Here is a 15,038-nt window from a genome sequence, read left to right as displayed (position 1 = left end):
AAGAGAACTCTCAATCCGATTTTAGCCACCAGCTCGTCATTTTCAACTATAGCCTCGGTACCAATTATCGGACGCCTGAGTCAATGGGGACTTTTTTGCCTCAATAAGGGTGTTGCATCATTCCAGGTCCGAATGACCGGGTTAGGGGACTCCGGCTTCAGGCAGGCGATCGATGTATGATTGATCCCTGCAATTGATTTTAACGGCTTCCAATCGACCAGGGATCCTCGCCTCCGTGTCGTCAGAAAGGCAGCCGGTAGGCAACCCGGGCTGGGACGGAACGACCCTACGTATGGGAAACCAGAAGTACGGGGCTCGATTCCCGGCGGGCCCACCCTTCCTGCTACGGTGAGAGGCAGGCGACGCAATATAGCGTCAGCAGCTGAAGGCGTCGTAAAATCCCAGTGACGACGGAACGATCCTTAAGCCCCTTACCGGGGAATACAACGTGTCCTGGTATTCTGCCAACTGAGGTAAGGGGTTTCCTTAGAGTTGAAAACGGCGGATCTAAATGAGTTTACAAATGAAAAAAGGCCAACACAAACGAATTTGTTCATCCTGGATGTCACTTTGTACGTTTTCGGAGGCCTGACCCCCCCCCCCCCCTCCAATGCTAACATAAGCCCCTTAATGCTCCTCTGAGTCCTTTCTCAATGCATATGAGTAAAAAAGGGAACGCTGGGCCAGTGAAATGCAGCAAGCCTCTGACCTAGGACATGGTAATGGTGCGGCGAGTGTCTGACCTAGGACCTGGTAATGGTGCAGCGAGTGTCTGACCTTGGACCTGGCAATGCAGCAAGTGTCTGACCTAGGACCTGGTAATGGTGCAGCAAGTGTCTGACCAAGGACCTGGCAATGGTGCACTAGGTCTTAAACGTATTACTATCTGTATCAGAATCATTATCTATCATCATTATCACTATCACATCGGCTTTAAAAGGGGAGTCACTCCTCGGCATCAAGCCTTTTTTAACACCGAGCGGCGTTGGCCGCTGCAACGAACGTTGGGGGCTGGGCGCCTGGCGTACGACAACAGTCATTGTGAAATAAAAGCTCCAAAGCTCTTTCAGAATCAATTCGTTCACGCGTGAGATTGAGGGGTTAATTTTACATGTGAGCTTATTGCGGCTGTCCTCTGCACCCCTCCAACTACGCAAGAAGAAGCACGTTTACAAGATGATGTTAACTGTCAGGCTTCCATTTGTGGTTGCTGTTGGTAACCACAGAAGCTTCAGAAACATGGAGTAAAAGCATATATATATATATATATATATATATATATATATATATATATATATGATGGATTCTCTCCAAAAAAACAGAACATAAGTGAATGATACACGACAAGTTTTTTCGAACCTGTCCCTAATGGTAACTTTCAAGACTCTGGTCCACTCTTTTTTTTAGAAATTGACAACCATGCGCCTATCAAAACTCAAAACACAGAATGGGCAGAATGGGAATGGGCAAAGAATGCATGCCAGACTGGGCCGTCCGCAGCTCGAAATAGGCATCCTCCATATGTCATAATTGATCATATTTAGTTAGGAATGGGCCCTCTACAGCTCATAATGAGCCTACCTCAGCTGGAAATGGCCTCATTCTGCCACCGCTCAGTTGGCCCTATAAGCCGGTTCACCGGCCTGAGGGCCTCAGCCGGCCGCCAGTCCAAGAGGGCATTCATCAGGGATTAACGGGCTGATCTAGCATGGTAGGGTCCTCAATTGGCTTGAAAAAGGTTGCACGTAGTGCAGGAAGACCCTTGCCTAGTCTGAGACGGTACCGGGACAGACTGAGAGAACCTTCAGTTCGTCCACCCGCCAGGCTGGCCGAAAAGGGTCCAGCTGGCGGTGAGGGGAGGAACAGCTGCCTCCCCTCCCCCTCTATGGCGCCGGCCCGGTTTGGATTCGTCATGCCGGCAAGGGTCAGCATGATGGTGTTTTAAATATTAACATTCATGATGCAGAGTGTTTGCTGTGTCCGATGATTTCGGCCGAATTTCCCCCGTTTTCGTTGCAGAATTGCACAAGGTCCATATAAGGGCATTGAACATTTTAGTCGCAGAAATCAGGAATAACGCACTCAAAGCAACGCATTATATTCTGTGATTGGATGCCTTTTGCCGACCACCAAAAAGTCTGCCGTTTATGTTGGTTTCAATTGATTCTTTTCAGTATTCACATGCAGGGTTCAGTTAAAACGCAGGCTAGATCTGCGCATATTATTTTGTTGATGTGCTTCCGCTCCCTGAACTATTTATATTAATGGCAGGTTCTGATAGTTCGACAGATCATGTTTCTAAAATTTGCTCCAACGGTAGGACACTTCCTTTCAGAACCATCCTTACCGCTCGTCATTTCCTTTCAAGAGGGTTGTCATCACCTTCCAACACCGAAACCACGGCTCATATCAAAGGCAGGGGGTCTGAGTGCTTACGAGTGCTATAGAGCCAACAGCCTTTTCCGTGCCTTGAAAAGACAGTCTGGATAGATCGGTTCCTAACTTGATCGGATCATCTCGCCGGCTTACCGTAAACTGCCAACGTCTCTCGTCGCTGAGGACAGGGTGCTCAATCGCGGCATGGTTTAAGTCAACAAGGCCCAAAAATAAACCTGAGCAGGTATTTATGAAACTGCAATGCAAATGGCGCTTGCGAAGTGACAGTGCGTTGAAAGTCACCACCCACCTCAGATCAGTTGCATCGCAACCATTAAAACACGTTCGCGTGGCCAGGTAAATGGCCATATTTCCTATCTAGTTTGGAACACTGAGGGACAGGCTGGTAACAACAATGAATCGGCTGACTGGCTGCAATATAGGAAGTGCGCTGATTCATCGCCGATCTGTCACCGAGTCGAGCGACCACCAAAATCCCATTATATATTTTTTCGCCGGGTTGGGATGAAACTTAAAAAAATGTGCCTTGGTGCCATGGATGTGAAGTGAAGGGCCCTCACGAAAAAGCTTTTGTAACGAAATGTCTTATAATAGAGTCCCTATGTTAGGTCGAGTGATGCGCGCTGTAATATTTGTTGTGGCTGTCGCCAAAATTTCCAGTCGAAAGCATTTTTGGCACCAAGCGTCATGTAAAAATATGCAATGTTGTCTCCAACTTGATCTACTAAGTCGGCACGTTTAACCACCCTTGGGCGCTGCAATAGCGAGTACGGCTTGCTGGATGACAATGTTCGGTCCATGACGCACGAGACCCCTACGCACACTTGAACGCCGCCTTTCTTAATGCCGAAGATCATAGGGATTCTGCGTCATGGGGAGCGCCTCGATCATATGCTTTTCAGCTGCAGGATGTTGTGTGCGTTATTTTTGCCTGCACTGGCCTTTGCTCACGCCACTAGAAGTTCAAGGAGCTGAAGTCGGAGTGATAGGGCAACCGGACGTGCTTCGTGCCTAACTAGAGCAACATATTTCGAAACGTCTTTGAGGACATTTCGTTGGTTTTCAGTGCAGTGTATTAAAAGTTCCTGCATCCTGCTAGGACTACTGTTGTACTGCTAGGACAGCTCGAAGCGGCGACTTCACGGCGTGAGTCTCGTTGAAAACGGACGTTTCCTCTCCTCATTTTTCCAGACTTAAGCCCCTTGGCCTTCTTGTGACGCTGCGCGGAAATAGCCTTTCAAAGACAAAACACACGACAACGATCAGCGAAGTGAAACCACAAAGCTGAGGTATTCACAAGCGCGATGTCGGTTTTCAAAGCACGAGGAGCTCAATCAACGGGCGTTGATCGTAGTAAAAGCTTGAGGGTTTTCGGGGGTTTCCAAGCGTAAGCAAGCGCTCGCTTCGCGTATCGCGAAACTTCCGCGACACATTGAATGCTCACCAACACTGCTACAGGGCCCTCCGCTTACCCAATGTTTGGGTCAGGCGCTGTTGTAATTCATTCACTAACACTAACGCAACCAACAAGGTTACGTCGCTGGGCGTCAGCAAACATTACAGGTACTCCCTTCTTGTGATGTGGCAATAGTTGTTTGAAGTCGGAGTTACTTTTTATCTGTAAGGCATTGTGATGGCACCACCGCCTTTGTGCTGCACGGTGTGATTTGTGCTGTGCTGTGCTGCCTTTGTGCCTTTGTGCTGCACGATGTTGGTCGTTCTGCGTTTATCTTCATTCGCTTTCCGATCTGGTGACTCATGTGTAGCACAGCACATTAAACATGCAGTCGCAGTGACGTGGATGAGACGACCCATAATTTATTTATAGAGATAAAAAAACAAAGGTAGATCACCTTGACGACATCAACGTGTGCTGCAACAGGACCGATTCAGAGGCACAGTGCACAGCACTGGCACAGTCACCCTCTGGCTCTCAACAACTGCTCGGAGACAAAGCGATCTCGCTGGACGCGTGCCACGCCGCGCCGACGCCGTTCAGAGTCATGCCGCGCGCGCGGCGCAGCCGGCACCCGCCAGCTGCACCTCGTCGCCGGGCCGCCGCGTGACCCTTGCGCTCTCTGGGGCATGACCTCTGGGCGGCGGAGAGTGACCTCTCGCGCAGCCTCGGGCCGGGGGCGCGTCTACTTTTCGAACGCGGGCGGCTCGTAGAAGTCCTCCGCGCCGCCGTCTCCGTCGGCGTCGTACAGCCACGGGTACTGCTTCGGACAGCTGAGGCAGGTGGACATGTACCTGGAAGGAGCGGGCGGGGCGGGTCAGGGTGTGAGCCGACGACCGTCACCGGCAGCGCGCACTGGAGACGCCGCTCAGCTGGACCACGGCCGGCCAAACTGCTGCGACCAGCGGTTCATCACGTGTTTGATACAAAGCTCTACAACTAAGCTGATATAATGCACATGCGCAAATATACAACAATGCATAAAAATATACAAATTTGGTGTGGAATGAGCGAAGAGGAAACCTATATGGGATCATCATCATCTCATCACCGTTTCCACACCTCCTCAAGGTCACAATCTCATCGCCCTACGCGGGGCGAACGGAGGAGGTGGTTTATCAGGCAACGTTCCCGTGGCGCACCCCTGCTCGCCGCCCGGCGCGGCGCCAGAGCCCTCACCTGGTGCCGGGCACCCACGACTTTTCAACATCGGCCGGTGGTCGGAACGCCACCCGGCAGCTGTTAGGCAGGTTACAAGCGGGCGGCGGCGTGTCCTTGCGCTTGCGGCAGTCCCAGTCGTCCAGCTGCGACAGCTGGTTGGTCGGCACCGGGTCCGACATCCAGAGCAGCGCCTGCGTCGTCGTCACGAACCAGACGTCGTCCCTGCGGCAGCGGCGCACGCACCGGCTCGGACACACGCCCCAGTGAGGGTGCACGGCGCCGCGCTCGGACACACGCCCCAGTGAGGGTGCACGGCGCCGCGGCCGGACACACGCCCCAGTGAGGGTGCACGGCGCCGCGGCCGGACACACGCCCCAGTGGTGCCCCATGGTGCTGTGGCTCGGACACACGCTCTAGTGATGGTCCAGGGCGCCGCGTGCTAAGTAACCGACCTAAGATCCCAAGTTACGTTCAATGATTCAGAAAGGTTGCAATCAGGGGTGTAATTTTTTCTCAGCTGAGGTGATCTAGCCGCCCCGCCCCTCCTTTGGGTGCCAGTCCCCCCCCCCCCACACTTCGAGAAGAAAGTGGGCCAAATCCGAGGAATAACTAGATTGCTGGCTATTTTAGGGGTAATTTTCGTTATTTTTGCACCGTTGAGTTCCAGGTTATTTTTAAAAAACTACGCCCCCTGACTGCAGCTTTCGTTTGCGGCAGGCCACTAAGCCCACAAGATCAACATGAATTAGATCTGTTGGCTGTCGGCATCACAACGTCAGAAACCAGTCGCACTGTGTTAAGGCATATGAGACTGTTGTGTCGAGATGTTGCACCACACCTACGGTATAAGGCCCTCAATCTCAAGCTTACTCACTTGGCCTGTGCCCACTTCAGGAACATGTTAAGGCCATCAATAAGGTTCTGCTCGTTGAACCAGTTGGTGTGGAAGGACAAGACGTAGGGCGCGCGGTTCTGGTCGTAGTGGCGGTTGAAATCCTCCTTGAACCAGGCAAGGATCTCTGCCGGCTCGTAGTTGAACAGCACGCACTGATCCAGGTACGGACAGTGGCCGCCATCGAAGTTGTCAACGTAGTGCGAATTGAGGGGTACCTCCCAAACACCTGCAACGCACACAGGTCGTCACACAGGGCGTGTCACCGAAACAGGAATCCAGCCACAGACCTCTATACACGTCGCACCATCAGCATCGTAGTCCGGATATGAAGGTGTGTCGCGGGTGGAGGTCTACTGTCGGTCATTATTTCCCTTGGTACATAATATGAAGGTGATATAAAATACGCAAAACAAGAAGCGTAACACCGGTACAGTGAGCTCTAATTTCTCCGCCTTGATGGAAAGTGTATTTTTGTACGCCTGGAAATAATCATAATTATGAATTATGGGCGCACGACTGTTGTTTTGTTCGAACAATGTTAATACCCAAAAATGACAGTTAGCACGAGCCATTCGAATGGTCGAGGTTTCAGTCAGCGACGTATGCACCTACTTGCGATAACGGTATGACGTAGGCACCATGTGTGTCGAGAATGGTTTAGCTGAGTGGGGGGATTCTATCAGTAGATTAGATCCAATGTCGAATAATCTGGAGATTGTTTGTGGGTTAAGTGCATGGAGCAAGTCTGCCAGTAAGATCTGTGGGTAGAGTTTGGGTAGGAAATGTGGAGCATGGTCTTCTGTGACGTTGGAAATAAGAGGGTGCTCATACCACGAACAAACTGCAAACAGACAAAGTGCATCAAGCTATTGAGACGATGTCGGGTGATCACACTGGATGGCTTCGAGGGCTGTGATGGCGTGCGATCACCACTTATGAATATAATCGCACTACTGAAGTCCATGATAAGACACCATTGTGCCTTTCGGCGAACCATTTTCGTCCAGCAAGGCTTTAATTTTTTCGAAGGCGTTGTTTTAAATCGGTAAACTGTACGCTCAGACTGAAACGAAGGGCCAAGGTCACGCCAAACCAAGGTCATGCCAAACCAAGGTCATGCCGAGCCAAAAGAAAGGACGACGTAGAGGGACCGCCTATCGAATAGGAGTAGTTATGGTGTATTATTGAATGGGTAGTTATCGAATGGAAGCCTCTCATGGTGTACCTTTCGGGGGGGGGGGGGAGCTTCGGTTATAAATCATTTCACTTATGAGCCAAACGTGAGTGATGGCTTCGCAGAAAAATTTGCACATTTCCTAGTCTTGCCATATGGCAATTACAGTTAAATGGTTTCCAAATTAAATTATTTGAGCTACTGAATTTCCAGTTCATAGATCATACCACCGAGTCACAGGTTTCAAGGGTGTTTGATCGCAGGTAAATACTATGAATATTGCCGTAAACGTCACAACTTATTAAAATGTAGAGCCCGGCGACGAAACTCTGCCTAGTTAGAGCCTTGCGTGAAGCCACAATATTGTGCCGAGGGCCAACATGTGCTGCAGTTGTTTACCTTATCAAGTGCGCGCTTGAAATCCCGAAATGAAATTTTCGTAAAATCAGCTTAGTTGAGAGCCACGCTGAGATAGATTAATAAAACGGGTAGGGCTATCCTGGTTGGCACCAAACAATAAAAAACTAACGATCGAATGGAAAATATATTAAACAGACCTAATGCCAATGCATTACCGTGGATCAAGATGGAAAAAAATGATGCAAAAGCGAAATATGCATAGCACAAACATAGACAGGCATAAATAATCAGAATGGGAAGTGACCAAATGGCACAGCGTGCGAACAAATAACTATCGAGCAAAGACGATCAGATGACAACCATCGCATGGATAATGATCAGCACGATAACAGAAATGAGAATTTGATATGTTGAGACACTGCAGTCTGATCTCCGTTTCCATCCTTCTTGGGCCATATCTCCTCACCTCCCCCACCCCCTCTCCCTTTACTGCATTTGTCAGACGCCACCTAGGTGCGAAAACTCTACTGGTAAATTACCAGTATAAGGAAACTAACCGGACAGAACGAGCATGCCAAGTGCCGGATGGGTATTATTACGCGTGGAGAGGGGTTGAGGGTTGGGACAGGGAGGGAGGGTAGATTACATTGCATGCGGGCCATATCTTTAGGACTATCGCCAAGAGGAGTTGTACTGCGTGCACGTAACTAAGCGCCGTGTGTTTGGATGTGCGAATGTGGATTATGTTTTAATACGTTAAGTTCATGAGCGTGTTTCTATTTTCAAGGCAGTGTTCCACATTTCTAAGGGATTTCGAACCGAAATGGCCGTTTTGAAGACCTGCCGGTGCTGTCAACAATACTGCCGCTTTTAAAATCAAAGCTAGTGTACTTTCTGAGCTACGCGCCCGCGAAAATGGGGAAAGGTGTATTGGGGAGGGTATTCGACAGTCACCTTGGTGTTCATGACGTCATAAGAGCGTCATTCAAATCCTGTCATTCCATAAGCTATGCGGCGATCCGGGCCAAAAAACAATAATTGTCGAGGCGTTCACATCTGGCGTTCATGAGCGCAATTTCCAGGCATAACGGGAGTCAATTGGCTCTCAATCAATGTTGTGCAACGTACGATGACGTCATAAAAAATGACGCGCTGAAAAAGATATTCACGAAACCGAGAATTGTGCTGTCCAGAAAAACCTTTTCCTCCTCCAAAGTATACCAATAGTAATAAATATGGAATCTGATACTTGCTTCAATATCTTCAAATGTGAAACGCTTCCTTTAAGGGAGGAAGCGAGGAATGAACGCGGTGCAAGAAAGCCCTAATCAAGTCATGTATCCAGATCCTGACGACAGGTATCAGCTAAAGTCGTAACCTGCACGAGTCTTCACGTAAAATGAGGTTTGAAAGAAGCGACTGTGCTGGTTGAAAGTGGCACTCTATTTGTAGCGCGCGCAATTATTGGTGTAAATCTGCCGTAAAACATACCTTTCGATTCATCAGCAGTTGTACGACCAAAACGCTTGCGAAAAACTGGGGTCAGGAATGACGGACCCAATTTATTTACCCCGTGGCTGTTAACTTGCGATGTACGTATCTTCTGATGTGATTTGGTGAGAGAAATGATGCACGTTGCACATTATTCTTATAGCATCGGTCAGTAATTTGGTAATAGCACGAATCTTTGTGGATAATTGGAGCCGTGAATTTGGATTGGGCACGTCGCTAGCTGCTTGCAACGCGCATTGTTCTGATTCAGATTCGATGAAGAATAACATACACTGCAATGTACTCTAAATTACCGTTCATTTCATTTAGGAACAAGCATGAGCATTCACGACAAAAATTGAATACGAAAGCACTGACTCCGTGATTCAGTATATAACTGCTGTTTACAACGTGCATAGCTCTAAATGTAATTTTGAAACAGCCAACACGCATTAAAGTTCATTCTGTTTCAACAGCTTTACATAATGCGTCACATTTAGGTCGGAAAGCCTCCTTGAAAGCCGAGTGAGTTATATCAGTTGGATAGTACGATGGCTCCTTTCATTGGCTTTCAAACGAAACGAGCCTTCAATTAATCATTCGAAGCACGATCATTGTAAGTATGTAGACCTGTCAGCGAGGTGATGAATTTTCTGATCATTGGACCCTTCCCTAAATAATTCATTCCGTGCGCATTTCAAGCTACCGGTTTGATTGCTTCGGATTGCACTTAACGGAGACAAAGTTACTTTCGTCCCTACGCTGTGGACAAGTTAATTATTTGTCTGGATTTCCATTCCAATATTTTAGTAAATTAACTAACCAACATGTGCTAGGATGTGGAGCGCTGAATACATGCAACGACGGGAATTTTTCGGTTCTTTACCGTGTGGCTGATTCAGTATGGCCTCCCAGGTCATTGATTCGGTTCTGCTTAACTTTTGGAGATGGTTTCAACGCATCAGTCAATCAGGGCCCACGTACGACTCCCGCGGGCTGTTCGTGAATTATACGGTAACCTAGGCTGCTTGGTTTGTTAATTACGACAGGGCATCCTGAACAAGGAGGACACCTTCAAGAGTGTTTTAGCTCAGATACTGAATGACGGTTAAATTACGCGTGACCTTCAGCGACTGTTTGAGGGTCAGCGCCCAGGACTGCCCGGACGGCCTAAGGGAATCGGAAAACATTGATGAACTGTTACCTGAATGGATTTTCTAGACAGGAATAGCAGCCGGACGAAATAAATTTTTTTTACCGAATCCCTTTGCTATTAAAACCGATAGCAGGCCAGGCCTCCTCTGTATCATATCATGCCTTGCATGAGAACTATGACTAGACTGCTGATCGTTGGTGGAGCAGACGCTTAACACTGTATGAAAACCTGAGCTTTACTTGCTTAGAAGCGTGTCATCAGTACGTGTGAAGCAAGCTACACTGGCTTGGAAGGCAACCAGCCACACAGGATCCGGTGACCGCCACCAGTGACTTAGAAGAGCGTTATCAGTACGTGTGAAGCAAGCTACACTGGCTTGGAAAGCAACCAGCCACACAGGATCCGGTGACCGCCACCAGTGACTTAAGCGTCCAAGAGACACAAGAGAGTGGCTAAGTCTCAGAGAATCATTACGATGCAGGTCTGGCGCCGTGACAGTTTAGGCGATCTATCAGATCTATCAGACAGTTTAGGCATGTGAGAGATAGATCCTGAGGGATGGCGTACATCACAAGCTTTGTTGAATTCAATGTGGCCAACATAATGAGAAGGCGTATGTCCTCACAGACCTGAGTCGTAAGGAGGGACAGCTACTTTTGCGGCCAGTCTTAGGGCTGAATTTTGCTAAGGCCAGGGCAACAGCCTGATAGGTTATCACATGTTTGGCTAATAATGGTCACCGAAGTAACAAACCAAAAATAAGGTCATGGAAACTTAGGAAGCATGTAATAGTTCCCAAAGCTGGCTCAACGTCATGTGACATCTTTCTACAGCTGCTTTGATCGAAAACATACCGACATTTATGGACAATGAGCAGATGACTTAACATTACGGATTGACTGGTGATGGACTCCAACGGAGCCGAAACACTGTCCCTTATCGAAAAATATAAAATGAGTAGCGATTTGAGCGTGCTGGCTCTCTTGAGTGGCTTCACATGCGGAGAACGGTATTATGTTTTCCACATTCCTTCATATGTATGCCCTCCCTCCCTCCCCCCTATTTTCACTCTTATTTAGAGAATGGCCAGCTTCTATAGCAAAAAGAAGCTAACAAACTTGAAGATGTTGGAAAGCAAAAATAAGAGTACCTTAACTAACATCTGCACGTTGTTGCCGATTTGGAGGGTTGAGTGTTTCAAACATTGAAGATTAGCTCAGAACAGATGCCAGCAACCTCTAAGTAACTTATCCTGTCAATGGCCACAGTGGCCATCGGCCACTGTGGAGTGAGACTGCTGTGACTATGCCATAATGACAAATCATGATGAGTTTTCCCACAAGGACAGAATCCGTATCGCTTTCTGTTTCTATGGCGGAGGCAGTGACGCCCCGGTCCCAAGTTTAAAGATCGTGCTTCCAAAGGCAGGCCGAACCAGACTGTTTTTTCTAGTCTCTATACACTTTTTGCACTGGCTGCTAACGGCCTATTCACGTTATCAGTGAAATGCAGCTTTCAATTCCTTGAAATTTTTTTGCGTAGAAACTGCGAGCATGACACCCTGCCAACATGACGGCGAGACATAATATGGCGTTACATACACGTCAGTGGGCGTGTGTGTCATGTTAATTACACTGGATATTATGACATGGGCTTTATTAAACCAGTCATAATTATCCTGTTGCTAACCCACGTCAAAACTTAGACTCCAATACAATGTATCAATCATAAAATTGGGATGTGATGGTTGAAAGGGGAGCACGCTGATCAAACGTCACAAGTTATTGAGCTTTAATGTCAAGGTGTAGTGGCCATTTTGGCTTTTGAAGAACCTGATGTTGAGAGAAATAAACATTCTCTCAATGTTTTCAGGCCTTCGGGTATGAGCTAAAGACACAGTCTTATACACTTATGGCAGCCTAGCGGGCGCGTGAGGCCAAATACGACTATGTGTGCAGGGTTCCCACATCCAGGATGTCTGCCGACATCGGTGACTGCGGATAAAGGAGGCTGGATTTTGGACCGTCAGGGCAGAAAAGATTGCATTGAAAAGCTGATCTCATCCAAGAGGGAGGGGATGCCACTCAGAGGAGTCTTCAGTATACAGGGCCGGTGCCCGTAAGACTTACTGAAAGGTGCGGCTCACAGTCGTCACGGGTCTCTAGAAAAGACGTTTGCGTAAGATGTCGTACTTGGCGAAGACGGCATAAAATCCCCGGCAGTGAATCGCTTTGTGGTTGGCATGGGGGAAGGCAGGCTCTCCTTAGGAGCAGGACGCTACCTGTGTAGTACTAAAGACGAAGAGTCACTCCGGACCGCAGGACAACAACGCATTAGCTGTGCGCTGTTGTCATGCTCTTTGCTAGCTGAAGCTGACTTGAACAGTCCGGGTGGCTTTCATAAAACAGCGAGTGTCCACTAGAGTTTGTGGAAGGTGCGACGTGACGCGGTCGTCACAGGTTTCTCGCAAAGACGATTACAAAAGACATCGTGCTCTGCGAAGACGGCCTAGGATCGCAGCCAGGAAGCGAATGTGTGGGCGCCAGGCTCTCATTAGGAGCAAGGACGCTACCTGGACGACACTAACGATCAGAGCCTTCTGTACTGGCGGAGAGGACGCTTAGTTACACGCTTTTATCCGTCACCCAAATGAATCCGAGTGCCTCCCGTGCCAGGACCTCACGTGTTGAGATGAGGAAGAACTAACATCGCAAACATGTGTTCAAGGTTCCTTGAAACCCCAACATTGGCAGAAAATTAGGCACCAGCACTCCACTATGGCTCTATGTGCCACTGAAAGGGACTAGAGGGGCAAGTTTGTGAGCGCCGAAGTTGATTACGAGTACGAGGAGTGAACGCATTGTATGGTGATAGTGGGAGAAATGTGTGGAATTGGATGAAAGTCGGTAGATTGTAAGGACCAGTGGAAGCAACGGCCGCTTAGCATAGGAGAGGGATGGACAAATCATAAGTAATTTATAATTCCATTTAAAGTCAGCTCATATTGAACCCGAAGGCAAATTGGGGGGGGGGGGAGAGGGGGATGAAAGATGCCCGGCAGGGCGTTCGTAGCCCAAGTCGTATCAAACGGGTGCAGCAGGGGAAGAACCATTCCACGGACTCCTCTCGGTATCATTATGTCCCTAACCTCAACCTCACCCTCCATCCTAAACAATGAGGTACCTATGTGTCTCACATGGAATTTATCAGCCTTACATTTGTATATACACTGGAAGGAGCACGGGGTGCAACACATTACTGGGTGCAGCTTTCCTTGCAAGACGGCCAGGCTGCCTGAGCATATGAAGACATTTCTATCATAAAATGGGTATGGACATAACGAGGCAATGCAGTGTCTTTAAACTACCGCCAGTGGTCCTCCAAGGCACCAGAGCCAGGATTCAACAACAGGATTCTGGAAAATGTTGCAAAAGTTGCAGAAGGTTGCAATAGATGTTCACTGCTATAAAAATCATAAATCACAAAATCATTAAATAGATAGAGCCATAAAACCACATTCGTTGTTATCGCATTGTACAACAGCCCCTACAGCAGCATTTTGGAGCTCACTGAAAAAGTTTCAGGCGATTGCAAGGGTGAGTTACGGCAACACGAAACGTCAAAGAGCTCCATTCCATTTTTTTCGCAGGGCCCGAAAGGCCCTTAAGAAACCATGAAGAAAATGTTGCAAAATTCCAGCGAAAACATTGCAAAGACAGCGCGCACGCTATCGTAGCGCTATATATATATATATATATATATATATATATATATTATATATATATATTATTAGCGCTATATATATATATATATATATATATATATATATATATATTCGTAGCGCTATATATATATGTGTGTGTGTGTGTGTATGTGTGTATGTGTGCATGTGTGTATGTGTATGTGTATATATATATGTGTGTGTGTGTGTGTGTGTGTGTGTGTGTGTGTGTGTGTGTGTGTGGTGTGTGTGTGTGTGTGTGTGTGTGTGTTGTGTGTGTGTGTGTGTGTGGTGTGTGTGGTGTGTGTGTGTGTGTGATGTGTGTGTGTGTGTGTGTGTGTGTGTGTGTGTGTGTGGGTGTGTGGTGTGTGTGTGTGTGTGTGTGTGTGTGTGTGTGTGTGTGTGTGTGTGTGTGTGTGTGTGTGTGTGTGTGGTGTGTGGTGTGTGTGTGTGTGTGTGTGTGTGTGTGTGTGTGTGTGTGTGTGTATGTGCGTGGGTAAGCTTGTGTGAGGCATACCTTCTATTAAGCAGCTCTTTCCAAATGCAATGGTGTAATTTGCATTCGTTATCTTTTTTTATTTCACTCAATATCTCGCACCAAGTTTCTCTTGTGTCATAATCAAGCTCGAGAAAACTTGTCCAAAAATGGCAATCATTATTCTGACAGTTCTTCAAACACAAGAGATCGTCAAGATAGAAGTCAAGTTACGATGTGATAGCAAATTAACACATACGTTACCATATACAACACATGTAACCATTCATAATTATAGCTCAATGTTCACATTCGCGTTGGCGTTCTTACATGCGTTACGTGATAAATACAGAGGCTACAAATTCTAAGACTGAACTTACAGTTCATTCACTGTTCTAAGACACACTCACACTGAACATTCAACATTTTTAAATTTTTATTTTATGAAAGGAAATTCATAGTTGTGTATTCCAGGAAGACGACAACGGACATGAGTTACAAAATCATTCCAGGTTCCAAAAGCTCGGCACACAATCATGCTCTTGTTTGGTGCTGAGGCCAGGTTTGACGAATCTGAATAATGCGGGCCCGATCCATGACGTCTTCAGTGGCTTATAGCTTCCGAAGGTCGATCACGTGAGCGAGGATGGTTTTGTTCTTTAAAAGATCAGATCGAGTAGGTGGCAGTCATGGGCTTCCGTTCAATGTTGTAGAGGGCTCACAGATTGGAGGTTTCAGTTTAGACGGACGCA

The 15,038-nt window shown here is 47.6% G+C and overlaps 1 protein-coding gene across 2 annotated transcripts in view; it reads right to left on the bottom strand.

Moving 5' to 3' along the window:
• Positions 1-4,184: 4,184 nt before the first annotated feature.
• Positions 4,185-15,038, bottom strand: part of LOC119091629 (chitin deacetylase 1) — a 47,643-nt gene continuing 36,789 nt past the window's right edge. For both annotated transcript variants that reach the window (XM_037214434.1, XM_037214435.1), the window contains exons 8-10: positions 5,889-6,135; positions 5,033-5,236; positions 4,185-4,647 (exon numbers count right to left, since the gene is read on the bottom strand). In XM_037214434.1, the coding sequence (XP_037070329.1) occupies positions 4,539-4,647; positions 5,033-5,236; positions 5,889-6,135 (560 nt within the window). In that variant the 3' untranslated portion in view covers positions 4,185-4,538. The remainder of the gene's footprint in view (positions 4,648-5,032; positions 5,237-5,888; positions 6,136-15,038) is intronic.

Source organism: Pollicipes pollicipes, unplaced genomic scaffold (assembly GCF_011947565.3).
Source record: "Pollicipes pollicipes isolate AB1234 unplaced genomic scaffold, Ppol_2.1 Scaffold_3447;HRSCAF=4054_pilon_pilon_pilon, whole genome shotgun sequence".
In the NCBI taxonomy this organism is placed as follows: domain Eukaryota; kingdom Metazoa; phylum Arthropoda; class Thecostraca; order Pollicipedomorpha; family Pollicipedidae; genus Pollicipes; species Pollicipes pollicipes.
This window is presented reverse-complemented; position numbering and strand designations above follow the sequence as displayed.